General features: G+C 34.4%; 1 protein-coding gene across 1 annotated transcript in view; it reads left to right on the top strand.

Moving 5' to 3' along the window:
* Nucleotides 1–19802, top strand: part of Nf1 (neurofibromin 1) — a 1119557-nt gene that overhangs the window by 38044 nt on the left and 1061711 nt on the right. Inside the window, exon 3 of the mRNA XM_090400295.1 lies at nucleotides 13318–13410. Coding sequence (XP_090256421.1) covers nucleotides 13318–13410 — 93 coding nt within the window. The remainder of the gene's footprint in view (nucleotides 1–13317; nucleotides 13411–19802) is intronic.

The raw sequence follows: 19802 nt of genomic DNA, 5'->3' as shown, positions 1-19802 counted from the left end.
GGACCTATTTTTATTAGAAAAAAAAATCCATGGATGAAAACCACATAAAAGTGAAAGTGCAGTGGTAGAAAATATTCCAGAGGAATGCAATCAGTACTATGTATTAATATATGAAGTAGGAAAAAAAAAGTTACCGAAACCTAAAATGCTGAAAGGTAGCTGGAGTACATGATATTAGACTAGAAATGCCTAAATATTATTATCATTACAAGAGACCTCCAAGTAGTCAGCAACTCATATATTAGCAGGTCACATATCACTTACACTCCATCATGCCTTGTCTGGAAGGCATTCACACTATCTGCACTCAGAAAGTCCAACAGCAAATCATTCCAGTCACGTGCTGCTCTATAAGAGAAAAATCTAGCTCTCACCCCTTTCTTGACTGCATTCATTCTCAATTTTCATGAATGCCCTCTTGTCCCCTTCCCACCCTCCATAAAATAAAAATTCCATTTACTGATATCCTGTATGACCCTTTCAGAAGTATGTAGGTCTCTATCATATCTTGTTCTCCTTTTGGTTAGCATTTGCAGAACATAAATTCTCAATTTTTCCTCATAATATACATTCCACAGTTCAGATATCATCTTTATGGATGATATCCAGACTCTCCTTTGCACTCTCTGATGGTTTCTGAGATGATGCAGATAGTGAATCTGCATACATCAGATGAGGCATATCAAAGCCTTGTAAAAAGGAAAAATGACTTTTAATTTCTTTTAAAATGGAGATTTAAGTTTTATACTGATCGCACTATAAAACAATTCTAGATGATTGGAGTAGAGCCGATAGTATCCATTTATAAAATAAAGGAGAACTGTGAGAATTTAGGAATTTCCCTGCTGAGTGTTTCAGGAAAAAGCTATGCAAGCATACTTGAGAAAGACTAAGAAAAAAATGCAGAATGGAAACTTTGAGAAGAACAAGCTATATTCATTGCCAGGTTACTTTATTTACTCGACTATAACTTGCACTTTTTTCCCCAAAATTAAAGCTAAAAAATCGTGATGCGAGGTATATATGGAGATTTTCAGGAAAAAACTGAAAATGGATGCGACTTACCAAGAATCTCCTATTCGCTATCACTACTTCCAGCCTCAAGAGCAGTTTTCTGTGTGCAACATCAAAGTCATCTACCCAAATAACATAATCTTCTTTGCCATTATTTCAAGCAAAAATTACCAGTAATTTACAAGACTTGAGATACATAATGAACAGTCCTGCACGAATGACTAATGAGAACCGAAAGCAGAATGCAAAACACAGCAATGGTAGGCCAGTAGAGATAGAGCAGCTTACGAAGATGTGCATATGATTGGTGCGGTATTAACAAAAGATCACACTACCAAATGACAAAGGCAAGCCGACAGTTGTTGAGTTGAAATGCTAATTCTCATCAACCGAATTCCATAATATCAAGCTGCCATAACAACATTCACTATATATTTCTTAGTTTTAACACGTTCACAATTGGGTGGTGTTTTGCCCATTTACTGTTCCAACAGAACTTCTCATTACTGGGCTGACTCACACAAAGTTTCAACCCCTGTTTGAATTTTATTGCTGGTTGTTTGTGTGCTGCTTCTGCTTTTGTGATGTCTTAATGACATCGAAAATTGGACAATAGTTTTTAGTTAGATACTGTGTTTGCCAGTGCAACGTATAGTTTTCTTGAGTATATACAGCATATTTTCTGTGGGAGCAGACATGTAATTCATTAGTTAGTGCTGTTTTTATCCAAGTTGTCTCTAATTGCACTATTTGTTGAGAAATATATTACACAGACTGCAAATGTTTCTCTGATACTATAAAACTACTTGATTTTCTTGTGTCTGCAGTATAGTGGCTGTTGGGGAAAGTGTGTTGTTTACTGTGGGGAGCAAGTTATTATCACCCTGACATGAACTTGTTTAAACTCTTTTTTCGTATTTTCAGATTTTCACTTTAACACAGATAATTGAAAAATTATGTGAGTGTTACACGGATCTGTATTGAGATTTGTAGATCACAAAGTGGCAGGAGAATGGCTGTTCAAAATGCTATAATAATATGATGTAAATGGGACATTATATTGAATCATACATAGTCTGTATTTGAATTGAGTCAGCAGTTAGAATTGGAGATGCACATTATCTTTAGGGATTGTATTATAAGGAAAGTGGTATTATTCCTGATATCAAAACTGGAAATATTCAACTCTGCTCTTTTTTTTTTTTTTTTTTTTTTTTTTAATGTAGATGACATTATACTTGTATGAAAATTAGCAGTAAAAAAAAAAAAAACAGACTATGAAAATAGGCAGGAACATTAAAAACATCAGCCATCCTGAATGGAGAGCTCATAGAAATGAGTGAAACATTTCATTTATTTAAGCACAATTTTTAGTGCAGAGAGCAGATTAAATATGGAAATAGCTGAAAGAATTAGTAAAGCTGATGTTGTAGAAGCGTCAACAGAAGGATTTATATGGAATAAGAGACAAATTATTCAAAACACTAAGCTGGCAGTGTTCAAACCAATTTTAATTTATGGATCTAAGAGCTAGGCTAGAAATAAAACACAATTGAACAAGGGTTAGAAATCACATATGAGAGCTCTAAGAAAGATTAGGGGGAGTGAACAGATGACAGAATCATATTAAAAATGAAGATATTAGGAAGGAATTTGAAATTTTTTAGTGCTCAGGAATGTGGGAACAGAGCTAATCTCAGGTGGTATGGTCACTTAAATAGAATGGGAGAAGAAAGGTTAGCAACACAGATATTTGTTTCCAGGATGACAAGAAAATGACCCACAGGAAGACCAAGGTCTGGATAGATTGATAGAAATGTCCAGCGCTGCATTTCACTAAGGAAAAAAAAAAAAGAGGGGGTGATGGTACTCATTCTTGGCTAGCAAAAAAAATTTGAAAATTAAAGGGATATAAAAAGATAGAATAAAAAAATATTTACTGATATTGTTTACTTTATAGTGTGGTTTTCTGGAATAAGAACAGTAGTTTAAGCATAAATTTATTGTACAAGTACGTAAAAAAATAAGTAAAATGGATTATGATTACTTTGTTATAAAAAAATTTCCAGATTTTTATCATGTTATCTGATATAATATTGTGTCTCTTGCTGAATGATATTTCCTAATCTGCCATGAATTGACATATTTTGCTAGATTTAAGCATGTCAGCAGTGTATTTACAGGTTTAACAAATAGTGGTTGAGGATTTTTTGCCATCAATGATACTCTGGTTGTGCTAATGATCAAACTCATTTATGAAAATACACGTTCACCTGTGGGAACTGGTATTATACCCAAAGCATTCATCAAATGTTACATATTTTATCAAACCTTTAGTTAGATATTTCTGAAACCCACAAAGTGTATCTCTTTCATTTAACTGAAGTTTGTTTCCTGTCGAGTACTTGAGCCAACACTGTAGATTAGCATTTTTACTATCTAATAGCCTGTTATATCATCACATAACACAAACTAAGTGAGATTTTTAAATAGTTCTCATCATAATCTTATGAACGAAGACTACTGAGCAGAGAATCAATATCCCTTTTACAGTAACACTTTCCAGTTCAATCAAGTCCAAATCCAAATTATTGACTAAGTTCATTCTGCTGTGCAGTTAAAAGTTTCAATGTGCATAATTAAAGTGGATTTGTTGCTCAGCATAGCCGATTCATCAATCATCACTGAAATTTTACTGTTCAATAATGCTTTTATTAGCCAATTTTTTTTTTCTCTTTTTCTCACTAATGTAGTTGAAGATGTTCATGCACTAGTTGAATCAGTTTATACATTAGATGAAGAATATGACCCATGTTAATTCCATTTAATTTTTTTCTCTCAATCAATCAATCACTGATTCAAAATGGTGAAAATAATGATTTTCTCTGGCCACTTTAGATGCAGTGTAAACATTTTTTGCTGTTATTAATTTTTCATAAGATACTTTTTTAAACACAGATTTTCAAGGGATTCTTTCTCAGCTTCTGCAAGCAATTTTATGTCCCATTGTTTCCTTATGATTGACAGTTTCTTTTTTGAAGAGTAGCTGTTGCTGTCTACTTCTTCCAAAATAGGCAACTTCATCATTTTCCCATTCCTTAGAAATCTTTATTCCAATCTTGTTTTCTACTTCAAGAGTTTCCAATTATTATTAGTATTATATAATAATAATAAAAATCACACATCAATGAGCTATACTATTTGCCATAATAAGGCCATACTATTTGCACTAGCTGTCGTACCTGTTCTTGAATTCATCCACACTACTGCATGCAGAACATCCAACATCAGTCCATTCCAATCACACGCTACTCTATGAGAGAAAAATGTAGCCTTAAACCCTTTCTTGACAGCATTCATTCTCAACTTCCATGGATGCCTTTGTGTCCTTTCTCTATCCTCCATAAAATGAAAAATTCCATCTATTGAAATTCTGTATAACCCTTTCAGAAGTTTGTAAGTCTCAATCATATCATTCCTCTTTCTCCTGTTTGCTGGTGTCTCCACCCCTACAAATTTAAAACCTGTCTTCATAATTAGTATTCTACAAACCTGATATCATTTTTGACACTCTCTCTCTCTCTTTCTTTGCACTCTTTCCACTGTATCAGAATCACCAGGAGACCAGACCTGCACATTCTAGTTCAAGTGAGGTCTTATCAAGTCCTTGTAAAGAGGCAAAATGACTTCCCTATCTTTACATGTGAAGGTTTGTTTCAGCATTGCTATTATTCTCTGAGTTGTATTTACAATTTTTGCTGTATATAACCCTTCAATTTTCTATCTACTAAAACTCCAAGATCCCTAGCCTCATCAGTTTCTTCAAGCATAATCCCACCAGTATAATACGACATTGAATATCTAATCATGCCAAAGTGCATGACTTTACATTTATTAACATTGAAATGACAGCCGTTTTCACATGCCCACAATTCCAGCCTATTCAAATCATTTTGCAAGTACTGCATATCAGCAGCACTCCTGATTACCCTACCTATCTTTGCATCATCAGCAAAGATAGGTAGGGTAATGATGTCAAATCTTTCCTAATGTCATTAATGTACAAATTGAATAACAATGGACCGATTACTGATTCTTGAGGCACAACACTGGTTACCTTGAATCTTGCAGATTCCTCTCCCTCCCATATACCACTTTCTGGATTTCTATCAGTCAGCTAGCCTGTTATCCATGCCATAATTTATAATCCAGTTCTATATTCTACAGTTTATGCAACAGCATTCTGTCAAAAGCCTCAGCAAAATCCAAAAGTATCATGGTGGTGTATTCATTCACCTTATCTTGTTCAGTATTAACATTATTATTATATAATGTGAGCAAGTTGCTAAAACATGACCTTCCCTTAGTAAGCCCATGCTGTTCATTACAAAGTAGAGATTCATTGTCAACCCATTTCTGATTGTAAGCCCTAACCAACCTTTCCAAAATCTTTACCACCACTTCTGAGTTACTGATTGGTCGATAGTTGGATACATCGATCGGTCTTTGCACCACCCTTTTGCAATGGGATTACCATACAATGTTTCCACTCCTGTGGAATATTCCCTGTTCTCAAATTCAAATTATATAGCCTGGTCAAGGGAATAACCAGTTTATCTGAACACTCTTTTAGCATCTGTGCTAATATCCCTTCAGTTTTTATTCAGTTTGTGCAACAGCTCTAGTACTTCCTCCTCATACACGAGTTTCTTTATACAGTGAAGAGGTAACAGTGAGTTGAATGTTGCATATACCAGGTTGACAGCTTTTAGCAAAATGGCTACTCATTAGTTGAACAATCTCTTCTGCATCAGTCACCTGCATACAATCAACATTTAGTAGAATTATTCTTTCATTTCATTCTTTGTTTTTACTTGCAGCATAACAATACAATTCTTTGGATTCGTCTTTAACTTGCAAAGCCAGTTTCTTTTCATACTCAGACTTAGCTTTCCATACAACACTTGTGATTCTTCTTCCCTGCTGCTTATAATTTTCATAACTCTTGAATTTCATATCTCTTGATTAATTAGATTACACATCTATTTCACTCTTACTCTATTTATTCTTTGCCGTATAGGGACACATTCTGATATTGCGTCATTTAAGTATTTTTTAAGCACTTCTCATGCACTGTCTTCTGTTATGTCGTTGCATTTCCTTAATTTATACTTAATTGTGTTCTCCCTTTTGTATCACCTATCTTAAAATAACACTGTGTAGTGTTATCACTTTTACTATATACTTCTATGGTCTATACTCATGAAACTATCATAACACTGCACTCTCGCATTTACTGTAAAATCTATCCACACAATTGACCGATTCTTAGAATGATTAAATATATTAAATAAATTAACAAAGGGTAGACTTCTGAATAGAGTTCGATCCTCAGCAATAACAGTCTAGAGTTATCCCCGTATCAGGTTCTGGCAATATTTATTTGATCAAGCTGCACCAGCTAGATCCCTAGGTTAGAAATTCCTCTTAACCAAGGAGTAACCTTCAGAAAATATACTAAGCTAATCAATCTATTAATTACTCTTTATCTCAATTTTATCTATCTCTCTTAATATACTTTAGTTTGCAGTCTTGGTCTCTGTCATATATTTCTTTCCCGCTCAGATTCAGATATTAGCGAGTGGTGCATTGGATTCAATTCAAGGCACAAAACAGGTTAAGATATTCAAGATACATTTATTAAATTCCTAAGATCACACATTTACAAGAATATACTCAATTGGAATGGAGGTATCCTAAGTTATAAAGTTAAACATAGCAACTGTAATTCACACAACATATCCAATCATAGGTTAATTTCACAGCACAAAGTTTTGTTTGCATCTTCTAAATTTCCTTACTAATCTACACATACTCTCAAGACAGTCACATCGGTAACTTTATAGATCATTACTTATAACAATTCGAACTACAATTCATTCAATTAATTACTTGAGAAATAGCCCTAAGACTTAAAACACTCTATCCAATATTCGCTATAGTCCTTTTCCTACAAGTATAGAGTTCTGAAACATAACATCTCTTTTCTTCTATATCACAATATTCCTCTCTTTCTTAACAAAGAATTACAAAAGGTTTTAACGTTACTATATTTCTGGAAGTATATTCATTCTGTCATCTTATTCTTACTTCGTCCCACGGAATGTCCGGTCTTCTTCTAGACGATTGTCTCACAGGCTAGGCTTGGACTTCATTGTTCTGCCTTTCTTTCCCATGGCGGACTAGAAACAGCATAGCTCAGATCGATCCACGTGGACGTATATGGCGGTCAGTTCCTTCAAGCTTGTTCTGAATGCTGCTGATTATCTCCTCGTCGAATCCTTCCGTACGACATCTCGAAACGATGGCAGTGAATAGCTACACGCTATCGATAAGAACTCGGACTCTCTCTGACTCCACAAGAAAATCGCTAGTAGTCTACAGACCTCGAGAAGAAAAAGCGCCTCGAAAGAGGGGGGCAACCCCTTTTATACCTTCTACCCTTGGCACCCTCTTTTGCGCACGTATTGTATATTCTATTCGCGTCTTCCTGGAGAACTCCGTGCGCATGCTGTGTCTTCCTGGAAAACATCGAGTGCATGCCGTTCCGCACGTAAACAATTTGCTGTAGGCTACGCAATTCACCCGAGGCTTTCGTTAGGGCTTGTAACTTCTGTTACATGCCTTAACATATATCTTACAAAGAATACCTTTTCCAATATAAATTCTTACAAAAATTATGATATCGTTTACCTTTAAGTAATATTACATAAAATAGTACTAGCATAATGTTCATTAAACAATTCGTATCTTTACCTATGTACAAACATTTTCATTGTTGTTTAGCTAAAACTTGTTGAATCCTGAATAAATTATTTCTTTAAGGAAATCTTTTCATTCAAGATTCAACACATCCATCTAATAACTGATACCATGGCACAGAACTCTTTTTGCACCCATTGTATTTATTTGTTGATGCATTTCTTCATCAATAGCCACTGATCCACCAGGTCTGTAAAAAAAAAAAAAAAAAAAAAAAAACCTCCCTACTATGTATTTAATCTTGTTCGACTCCTTTTGACACTGGATGGTTTCAAACTCGCTGCCACATGAAAAAATTGTTACTAGTATTGCAGTCATAGGTCTCAACTCTAACTGGATTCAAGACATTTGATATTATTACTAGTCTCCCCCTCTTCTATCCTTCCTAAAAATACTGTGCTCTTTGCACTCGATACCAGTTAATAAGTCTGCTTCTGATAGCCAAGTCTCACTAATGCCTACAACATGAGGTTTCAATATGTTAACCAAGGCAGCAAACTTTACTTCTTTGTTTCTGATACTCCTAGCATTCTTGTACAGACATAATAAATCACCTGCATGTTCTTTTGCATATGCTTGTCTGTGGTCTGCATGGCAGTTCGACAATTTGTAGATCTCTGTTCTTATCTAGTTCATTACTTATGCAAACATTGTTACACATGCTTGATAGTCTGAATCGGACGAACATAGAATCGTTCTCTGTTCTGTTCATAATCATTTCCATAATAATAACCATTCCCATCATTAAATTAATTTACATAATGGACATCGAAGTCTTATTTTGACAATTTAGCTGGTTGATCAACAGTCGAGCAACTTGTTGAGAAACAAAAAGAAAATTGCATCAAAGTTCACTAAATTATTGTTTGAATGGAGTCTGATAGTTTTAAGTGTTTCTGATGAATAAACAGGTTGAGCTGAACCAAAATTTTGAATGGTACTAATAAATGCTTACCGAGCAATATTCTGGCATTCATTACCATCAGTGATAGGCCACAACAGAATATCTATTGTAAGTATATTTTGAGGAAGCTAATATATCATGGTGAGGGGATTGTGGGAGTTTGATTTTTATTACCAAATCTAGGGATTAGGAAGTAACTTCTTTCCTAGGAGTTTACATATATACTTATTTTTTTAAAATTAGTTATAATCATAGAGGTTAGAATTAATCTAAGTAGGTTTAGATACAATTAGTTACTTACATAGATAATGTTAATATTATTGGTTATTCCACTTAATAGTATTGGTACTATGAAGGAGTCATCTCATGTTGGAAAGAGCTACAAAGAAGATTGTAAATGAAAATAAAACCAAAAATGGATGTATATTGGTGGAAATGGTATGGATAGGGCATGCACCCAAATAGACAATTATTCTTTAAAGGTTGAATCACTTCACATATATTGGATCTCACTTGAGTAGATAAAACATTAGTCAGGAAATAAACATAAATCAGGGGAACACGTTGAAAGAATGAAAACAAAAGGATTACCAAAACAAGTCTTAAATTACAAACCATCACGAAAAAGCAAACGAGGACATTTTCTAAAGAGATTCAACGATAACTTTTAAGGCCAGAACAGGCCACTGTAGGCCTAAATCCTTGAGAAGCATGATGATGACGATGACTTTACCTTTGTAGCCAGATCTTACATAAAAATGCAACTACAATTACTTAATTGCTTAGTAACCACTCAGCAATTAAGGCAATGCCTAGGAGCAGCAAAAACCAATAGAATTGTATCTCAACCATAAAAACATCATTTTTTTTTTTAACTTTACATATTTTCTTGAATTTAGGGGTGGCATATTTCCTAACAATGGCTCTGCTAGTGTTGATTGTTGATGACCTATATTATATTTGAGAGGAGGAGGCAAGGGCAGTGGATCTCTGTGAGTTGGAAGAAAGACCTCAGTAAAGGTCAGAACTGGTCTGGGTAGTGGTCCTTCCCATAATTTATATGGGAAATCCTTCTGATGGGATGGCTGCAGATTGGGGGAAAGATTATTTTTTAAATTCTGTATGAACTATAGCCATTAGATAGGAAGGTGTTCTGTTTGAAAGAGAGGTATCACTGAAAAATGATTGTAGGCTCTATTGGTTAGAGTTTTAATAATGCAATATTTTTGAAAGCAGGTGGTGGTGGGAGAGTCCTGAATAAAGGTTGAAACACCAGTCTGGGTAGTGGCCCTTGCATGTGAAGGTATTTCACATGCAAACTTTAACCTCTTTAACCTGCATGTCAAGGTCCTCTGATTCCCTGCCATTTTCTGATATGATGACTTCACAACTTGTGCAATGTGGCTCCTGAATTTCAGGTCCTTGTCCACCGCCACCATGAGATTTTTCATCTCCTCTACCTTCTTTAAAGTTTCCCCACCAAGTGTATAAATCCCATCTTTGCATACCAAATTTCAAAACCTTACACTTTGCAACATTGAACTGACAATTCCACTTACCTGTCCATTCATACAGTCTGTTGAGGTCCTCCTGTAAGGCCATAATATCTGTTTGACTCTGCATTGCTCTCACCAATTTTGCATCATATACAAACAGCTGCATATCACCAGTTCAATCCATTTCAATATCATTAATATACAAATTGAATAACAATGGTCCCAATACAGAACCCTGCAGCACACCACTAAGGACTTTCCTCTTTTGGGATACCCACTCCCATATACAGCTTTCTGATACCTATCTGACAACCAGTCACTGATCCAACTCACTAGTCTGTCCCATCCATTTTAGTTTATTTAACAGCTTATCATGTGGCAGTCTATGAAAGGCTTTTGCAAAATCTAGGTATACCACTGTATATGCATCTCCTTGTCCAAGACATTTGTCACCTTGCTATAGTACATAAGTAAGTTAGTAAAACATGATCTCCATTTAATAAACCAATGCTGACATGCACAGAGAATACTGCTGTTATCAAATCATTTCTGTATCTTAGTTCTCGCCAATCTCTCCAGCACTTTAACCACAGTTCTGGATATACAGATTAGCCTATGATTTGTAGCCACAGCTTTATTACCACTTTTATGCAGTAGAGCAATTTTACCTTCTTTCCACTCTCTTGGAACCTGTGCTGTTGTAAGACTTATCAAACAGGCATGCCACACTTACTGCCAGTGTGGTGATGCTATCAAATCCTATTGCCTTATTGACATCAAACTTATTTCCTCATATACCTCCTATTCACTCACAATTAAGCCATCCTCTCCTATGTCCTCAACACTTGAGTTTCTCACAATTCCACCCTGATGATGAAACACCTACATAAATTGTTCATTTGAATATCTCTGTCTTCTGCAGCAGTTGCCATTCTACCATTTTCATCCTTTAACATCATCTTTTATTATAATCATTCTTCCTTCTGCTTGCCAATATCTGAAAAACTCTTTAGTGTTTTTCTTGGCCTGATTTGCTAATTTCTGCTCATGTTGTTTTGTTCTTACCAATTGAGTTATCTTTCTGACCTGCTCTTTATACTCTTCATGCAATTGATTGCTACCTTTATTCATTTTGTGCTGCCTTCACAGTCTTCTTCCAAATTTCAAGCTGTAAATTCCTTTATTCTTCCATCTGACACCTACCTTATTCAGCCTTTTTGACCTTCAGAATACATTTCACGTCAATATTGTTAAATATCTTTTGGTCAGTTCCCATGCATCATTTATTTCCCATCCACTTAACAGTTCATTCCATGCTATAGCTCCAAGATGTCTCCTAAGCTTTTCATAATCACCAGCCTTGTTATTCCACATATATTCATTCCCCACAGAAGTCTTCATATGGCTAGCCACATACTCAGGTAATCACTTCATGATCACTCTCACCAACTGGAGGAAAGTGCAAAACCTCACTGAAAAAACTCTTGATCCTCATGTGCTCTCATTTACATACTTCCTAAAATAGTTCTCTCAAGAACTCAAATTCATTTTCCTTATTCCCAAATGCTATCTTTTCATTACAATCTACGAGGATGAAAAACGAATTTATAATTTCAAAATTTTTATTTTTCAACATAATCTCCCTTAAGACTAATACATTTATTCCAGTGATGCTTCAGTGCCATTATCCCTGTAGTGGTTCTCAGTAAGATCTGCAGAATACCTCTCTACAGCTGCAGTCACCTCTTGATTCGAAAAATGCTGACCAGCGAAGAAGAGTTTTAGTTTTGGGAAGAGATAGAAGTCAGAGGGAGCCAAATCTGAGGAATAGGGTGGATGTTCCAACAATTCATACTGCAGATCCCTTAATTTTTCCATTGCCAAAACATCTTTGTGGGCAGGTGCATTGTCTTGATGAGCAGTGATTTTTTTCTTTTGCAAATCGGGTCTTTTCTGACGAATTTTTCCATCTAGTCTGGTTAAAAATCGGAATAATATTCTCCGGTTATTGTTTTACCCTTTTCAAGATAATTAATAAGCAGAATGCCTTTAGCATCCCAAAACACTGATACCACGACCTTTCCTGCTGATTGAACTAACTTTGTCTTCTTTGGCACTGAACAACTGACTTCTGTCCACTGTTTTGACTGCTATTTGGATTCTGATGTGTAATGGTGAATCCACGTCTCATCCATAGTAATAAATTGACACACAAAATCAATTTTATTCTTGTTAAACGCTCCAAGCACTGTTCAGAGATTTTCATGCAAGTGCATTTTTGATCTGCTGTGAGCAAGCCTGGCACCCATCTTGTGCAAAGCTTTTTCATTTGCAATTCTTCATGAAAAATATATCTGTGTTTGGGATGCTATAGTTTCAGCAATTTCACGCACTTTGACTTGCCGGTCATCCAATACCATGTCATGCACTTGATCAATGATTTCTGGTGTTATTACACTTTTTGGATGTTCTTCAAGTGGATCATCTTCAAGGCTGGTACGGTCATGTTTAAACTCGGCAGCCCATTTCTTAATTGTTGAAAACGAAGGAGAAGAGTGCTCGTAAACTTTTATGAACTTTGAATGAATTTCTTTTGGCTTTAAGCCTTCATTTACAAAGAATTTTATAACCACACGATACTCAATTTTATCCATTTCAAGGGATATAGACAACACTTTTTCTTCAGACAGTTGTATAAAACAAACTACTTGATAGAATGAAATTGCAATTTCACATGGATGCATATGACAGATGTACCAGCTTAGGGAAAAAAAAAAAATCTTGCTGATAGTGTTGCCATCTATGATCGAGGCCAAGAACTTTTCAGACCACCCTCATATACTGCCATAATTAAAATCATCTGTAATAATCAGTATGTGAGCATAATACTGAATTTTAAACATTAATATAGCTACTGTTCTCTTTTCTTTCTTTTCATTTATTTTTTTTTTTTTGTTAGTTAAAATAAAGAATATAGATTTATGGTGTATTAGATGATCATGTGCTTAGTTAAGGGCTAACTAAAATCATTTGAGACCCTTCACATGTAACTTTTTTTTAAAAAAAACTTTCCTTTCTTAGCGCACACATGGTCAAATCCAGCCAGAATTTGAAAAGAATTTTTATGAATCTCAGCTTATTGTTTTAGACACTCTTGAAAGGTGCCTTAATGGAGTAAGTATATTTTAAAATATGGAAGTTACTTTTTTTTTTTAATAAATTAGTTTAAAAAAAAATTAGAGTAACTTGAATTTAATTGTCATTTAAGTGTACTTTTTTGTTTTGTGATTACACAGCTTTAATACAGTAAAATGTCTTCTTAAATTAAGGATAAATTTGTTATCATGAATATTTGTATAACTGAAATATTAGTACTGTGGGTGTCCACTTCAAAGAAAAAGGAAAAAAAAATCACTTACCAAAGTGAATTTCATGATCTGTGATCAATGGGAACCTGTTCCCCCTTCCCCCTCATACACACAAAAATTACATAAATGTGTTTGTGACTTTTCCATTTTAAAGAAAATATGTTAAAATAAACAACAGCATGTAATTCAGTAACATTATAAAAGAAATAGAAATTTAGCACAATGAAAAATACTTGAATGAAAAATGTTTTTTGAAATTCTCCCCCTCCTCAAAAAAAAAAAAAATTAATACTCAGACAGTTACATTTTTTCATTAAAATTCAACCTATTGTCTTCGTCTGAGCAATTCAGGTATAGGCACTTTATGTCCTGTTCCTGCTCTGCAGGAACAGGACATAAAAAAGGACTTCAACAGGACATCAACCTATTGTATTTTCATAAAAATTTTCTTGATGCATTTTATTTTATTTATTTTTTATTATTATAAAATAGTATTTATGCATCTCTCTTTCTGCTGCGTGCACGATCTATCTTGTTATTTGGCTTTAGATCAGATGAAATATTGACTTTTTTCCCTCACTGAAGTAATCATAAACAAAATTCAAACTAATACATGAATAATCCACAAAAAAAAAGTGGATCAAAATTTGGCATGCTTGCTTGCAAAAATACATTGAGCGCATATTCTATTTAATAGCTTCTATGCTGTGACATCTTGTAGGTTCAGTACTTGAGTAAAGTACTGAACCCACAAGATGTCACAGCATACCAAAGTATAAACTTGGCAGTATCAAATTTCACTTATTTGGGATGTCTCCCCCCCATGCCTTCGAAAAATCATTATCAAGAAGATCTCAAGTGTTTTTAATGCATTAAAAATGAAAAATTTCAGTTATGCAGAGGTTATGGTATGCAGACATCCATTGAATTACAAGTTTGAGAGAGAGTATATTAGAAGAATGATAATGTTTCATGCTTTCCTTATACAGTCTTTCCATGAAGAACATGTCTTCATTTAAATCTTTTTTCAGAAATGTTATGCCTGGAGGTGGTAATGTAGACCATATATATGTGTGCTTCAGATATCCTGTATTAATTAACTAATTTTGCATAAAGAAATAAGTAATTATGATTGTTAATTGTTTGATATGAAGAGGTTAATTAAATTGTCATGTATTTAATCTTGTAGTTGTCTGAAATATCATTCTTTCTTAGCTCTTGTATGACAAAAAAGAACAAAATTTTACTTCAATAAATGGATGTTTGAAGAAAGCAGTTTTTTTTTTTTTAGTGTCCTGTTTTGAAGCTTTAGTGATTTATTTATTCATTTATGTATATAGAAAGTAAGAAAAAGTATACTGAGCATATATTTTGAACAGGTCTTTTGTTTTAATAAAATTAACAAAAAAAAAAAAAAAAAAAGGAAATTTAAGAAGGTTTACTGTGCTTTTTTTGATGTACATCATCATCAAATTCCTGACATGTACCCTCAAGGGGTGTACAGGATATGATAGTACTACATGAAAAATTTACATCATTACTAACTTCCTATCTACAATTTTCTTCCAAATCAGTTTATTACTTGTCAAGACTCCAATATTATCATTATCAGATCTTGTATTTCTATCGTGTAAGGCACATTGTACCATATCAATCCACCTATATCTTGGTCTTCCTCTGGATCGTTTTCCTGCCTTCCTGGCAGAAAACACTTGTTTTGCTAATCTTTCCTTGCCCATTCTGTTTAAGTGACGATACCACCTGAGATTAGCTCTGCTAACGCATTCCTGGATGCTGACAATGTTAAGTTCTTTCCTAATATTCTCGTTTTTAATATGATATTGCCATTGATGCCATCTGTTCACGCCTCTAATCTTTCTAAGGACTCTCATATCTGCGGTCTCTAGTCTTTGGTCAAGTGTTTTACTTCTGACCCAGCTCTCTGATCCATAAGTTAAAACTCGTTTGAACATTGTCTTGTATACAGCTAATTTAGTGTTCTGACTAATTTCTCTCTCATTCCATATGAATTTATTCAATTGACTTCCTACCATACCAGCTTTGTTGATTCTGTTGTCTATTCCCATGTTTAATTTACCATCTTCACTAAAAATCATGCCTAAGTAGCCGAAATGTTTTACTCTTTTTAATGCTGACCTTCATACCATATCTATTACAACAATTATTCAATTTAGTCAGGGAATCTTGCAAACTAGTAGCAGATTTATTCAGAAGTATAACATCATCCGCATAAAGTAAAGAGCTGAGATTAACATCTCCAATTCTGATATCATGTTTAATACCACTTTCCTTCATAATGTGATCCATATAGATAACACTGGCCAACAAAAAAAAAAAAAAATTTTTTTCTGCTGATTATGATCTGACACTTGTTTTTTACTAATTTGGGTGCGTTGATTTCAAATATCAAACCCATTTTTCTCTATCACATCAGGTTTTTCCTCTATGGCATTTTCTTTTTGCTAATTTGTAAGTTTTTGATAGTTTTAAGTAGGCAGTACTATTTAGAGGATCAAAAAAAATCGATTTTTTAATATTTTCTGAAAGTATGTACTTTTAAAAATCTGTTCTTAACTTTTTATCAAGAAATTCGAAAAATTCCCGAAGATATAGCCTATTATTCAGAGTGGTGCACAGATCAGAATCGGAGCGCTCTCGCTTGTTAGTAAACGAATAAATGCGTAAGAACCTGCAATGGCACATACTGGCGCTTTCAATGCGAGAGAGGCCGATAACTGACCTTAATACATTTAGGTGATGCAAAGTAGGCGATGACAACTGCCTAAAACAAATGAATGCTATATGCGTCATAGTGGACAAAGAACGATCGAAATCAGTCAATCATTAATCGATCATGAAAGTATGATGAGCGCTTATAACATTTCAATAAAGTCTGTGGTTTTTTTTTGTCTTGTTAATTGCATGTTAGTTGGCAGTGAAGAAAATTCATCATGTCTACTACTCGAAATTGTGTCAATAGTGTAGATTCCTTCTGCTACATTTGTGTCAGCTTTACTGTTCCCAGTCAAAGGACAAATATCATCGATTTCATTAAGAAAGTGTACTTTGCATACTTTGACGTAAAAATTGCAGATCAGGACAAGTCATGGGCTCCAAATAAAGTGAGTAAGTCATGTGTAGAAAATTTACGACAGTGGAGCAAGGGAAAACTCCAAAAATTAGCTTTTGGCATTCCAATGATGTGGCGTGAACTGAAAAATCACGTAGATGATTGCTATTTTTGCTTAGTTCAGACTTCTGGTTATAATAAGAAGAATAAGAAAAAAATTGTGTATCCAAATCTCGACTCAGCAATTCGGCTAGTTGCCCATTCCAGTGAAATAGCCGTGCCAATTTATAAAGGATTTCCTTTGCTTGAAACAAGCATGATCGGGATATGCCAGATGTTCTTGAGGAGCAAGACACGGATGTTGATTTAGACAATGAAAATTTAATTTCTAGTTCTGGACTGCAACATTTTACTCAAGTGGAATTGAATGACTTAGTAAGAGATTTGGGCCTGTCAAAGGAATCATCGGAATTGTTAGCTATAAGATTAAATGAAAAAAACTTACTGGAGCAAGATACGAAGATAACTTTTTATCATAGCAGGGAAAGTAATCTTGTACAATATTTTAAACACGAGTGTGGGTTTGTTTACTGTAACAGTGTGTCAGGTTTACTAACTGAAATGAGTGTTGTACAATATCATCCAAATGAGTGGTGTTTATTTATCAACAGTTCAAGCAGAAGTCTCAAGTGTGTCTTACTACACAATGGGAATGTATATGGCTCAATTCCTATTGGCTATTCAGTCCACTTAAAGGAAACATATGAGGACTTTAAAAAGGTTCTGAAGTTATTAAAATATACAGATCATAACTGGATCATCTGTGTGGATCTTAAAATGGTGAACTTTTTACTTGGCTTTCAAAGAGGATATACAAAGTTTTCATGTTTTCTATGCTTCTGGGATAGTTGAGCTAGAAACCAACACTGGAATCAGAAACATTGGCCTCTTAGAATATCCTTAAATGTTGGAGAACAGAATGTTATAAATCAGCCTTTAATCGACAGAGAAAAAATCATTTTTCCACCTCTACACATCAAACTAGGTCTCATGAAGCAGTATGTTAAAGCTTTAGATTTACAAGGTGACTGTTTCCAATACATATGTGAAAAATTTCCACGACTTAGTTATGAAAAAATTAAAGCCAGTGTATTTGATGGACCGCAAATTAGAACTTTAATGAGAGACCCAAATTTCATCAACTCTATGAATGAAATTGAGAAAGAGGCCTGGACTTCATTTACGATGGTTGCAAATAATTTTCTTGGAAATAAAAAAAGTGTGCAATTACAAAGATCTAGTGGAAACAATGCTTGAAAATTTCCAGCGCCTAGGTTGCAACATGAGCATAAAACTTCATTTCCTATACAGTCATCTTGATAGATTTCCTGAGAATTTAGGTGCTGTAAGCAATGAACAAGGCGAAAGATTTCATCAAGACTTAAAAACTATGGAAGATCGATACCAAGGAAGATGGGATTCTCACATGATGGCTGACTACTGTTGGAGTATTCAAAGGGATTTGGCAAAACAGAACACACACAGCAGAAATTGCTACAAACAAAAATTTATTCCCTGAAACTCATGTATAAGTAAAATTGTTATTTTTTTTATAAATATTCTTGTAATTTTTAATGAAAATTGTTAAGTAGTTATGTATCCAATTATCGGCCCCTCTCGTAATCAAAGCGCTAGTACGTGCCGTTGCAGGTTCTTACTCATTTATTCGTTTACTAACAAGTGAGAGCAGTGAGCACTCCAATTCTGATCTGCGCACCGCTTTGAATAATAGGCTATATCTTCGGGAATTTTTCGAATTTCTTGATAAAAAGTTAGGAACAGATTTTTAAAAGTACATACTTTCAGAAAATAATATTAAAAAATCGATTTTTTTGATCCTCTAAATAGTACTGCCTCCTTAAAAATATCAAAAACTTACAAATTAGCAAAAAAGAAAATGCCATAGAGGAAAAACCTGACGTGATAGAGAAAAATGTGGAAGAAAAGCTTGGTGAACAAGCTGTTCTTCCACAATTCTTCTCAACCTTTTCTCAAGTATACTTGTATAGATCTTGCCAGGAACACTCAGTAGGGAAATACCTCTGTAATTCTCACATTCAGTTTTATTTCCCTTTTTATATATGGCCACTATTAGAGCTCTACTCCAATCATCGGGAATTCATCCCTCTGTCCAGGCTTTCTGAACTATGCAGTGCAGCCGCTGTAAGACTTTTATTCTTATAAGTTTTATTCAGTACCACCATACTTCAGCATTTCTGGTCGAATATCATCTACTCCTGCTGCCTTTCCACATTTCAAGCCTTTGATAGCTATTTCTACTTATTTCTATTCCTGACTGTATGCCTGTTGAGTGTTTTTTTACCACTGTGCTATCACTGCTTGTTTCATTTAGCAATTTTTCGAAGTAATTACTCCATACTTCAAGGATATCTTTTTCTCCCATTTTCATGTCACCTTTATCATCTCTAACTCCTTTTACAGCACTCTTTCCTCCATTCCTAAGCTTCTTCAACAACCTCCAGAATATCTTATCACCTTCTTGATATTTATTTTCTATGTTCTTGCCAAAGTCCTCCCATGACTTTTGTTTAGCTAGTTTTACACAATGTTTCACTTTCTTACATTTGTCTCTGTATTCTCTAAGAGCAAAACCTGACTTATTAGCCAGGAACTTTTGATATGATTTCTTCTTTTCCTTCACTGCTTCTTTAACTTCCTGTGTCCACCATGGAGTCCTGATTTTTCTATCCTTGCAGACAACCTCACCACATGCCTCTCTGGCTGAATCAATCAGGGTTTTCTTCAAGGTTTGCCACTGAATCTCCAAGGTTTGGTTCCTGTTCTCAAACTCTTTCATTTTTTCTTCAATAATCTTTGTGTATGTTAGTCTACAGTTCACATCAGAGAACATCTCAACTTTTATTCGCTTTAAAACTTTCTTACATGTTATTCTTTTCAATATGAAATTCAATTTTATGCCCAAGACTAAATAGTGATCACTTCCAAATTCAAATCCTCTGTACACGCTGGTATCCTGCACCAGGGAGAAAACATCACTATCAACAATAACATACTCAATGAGACTT

Source organism: Typopeltis vanoorti, chromosome 11 (assembly GCF_054136105.1).
Source record: "Typopeltis vanoorti isolate ZY-2024b chromosome 11, IOZ_Tvanoo_1.0, whole genome shotgun sequence".
Taxonomy (NCBI): Eukaryota; Metazoa; Arthropoda; class Arachnida; order Uropygi; family Thelyphonidae; genus Typopeltis; species Typopeltis vanoorti.
This window is presented reverse-complemented; position numbering and strand designations above follow the sequence as displayed.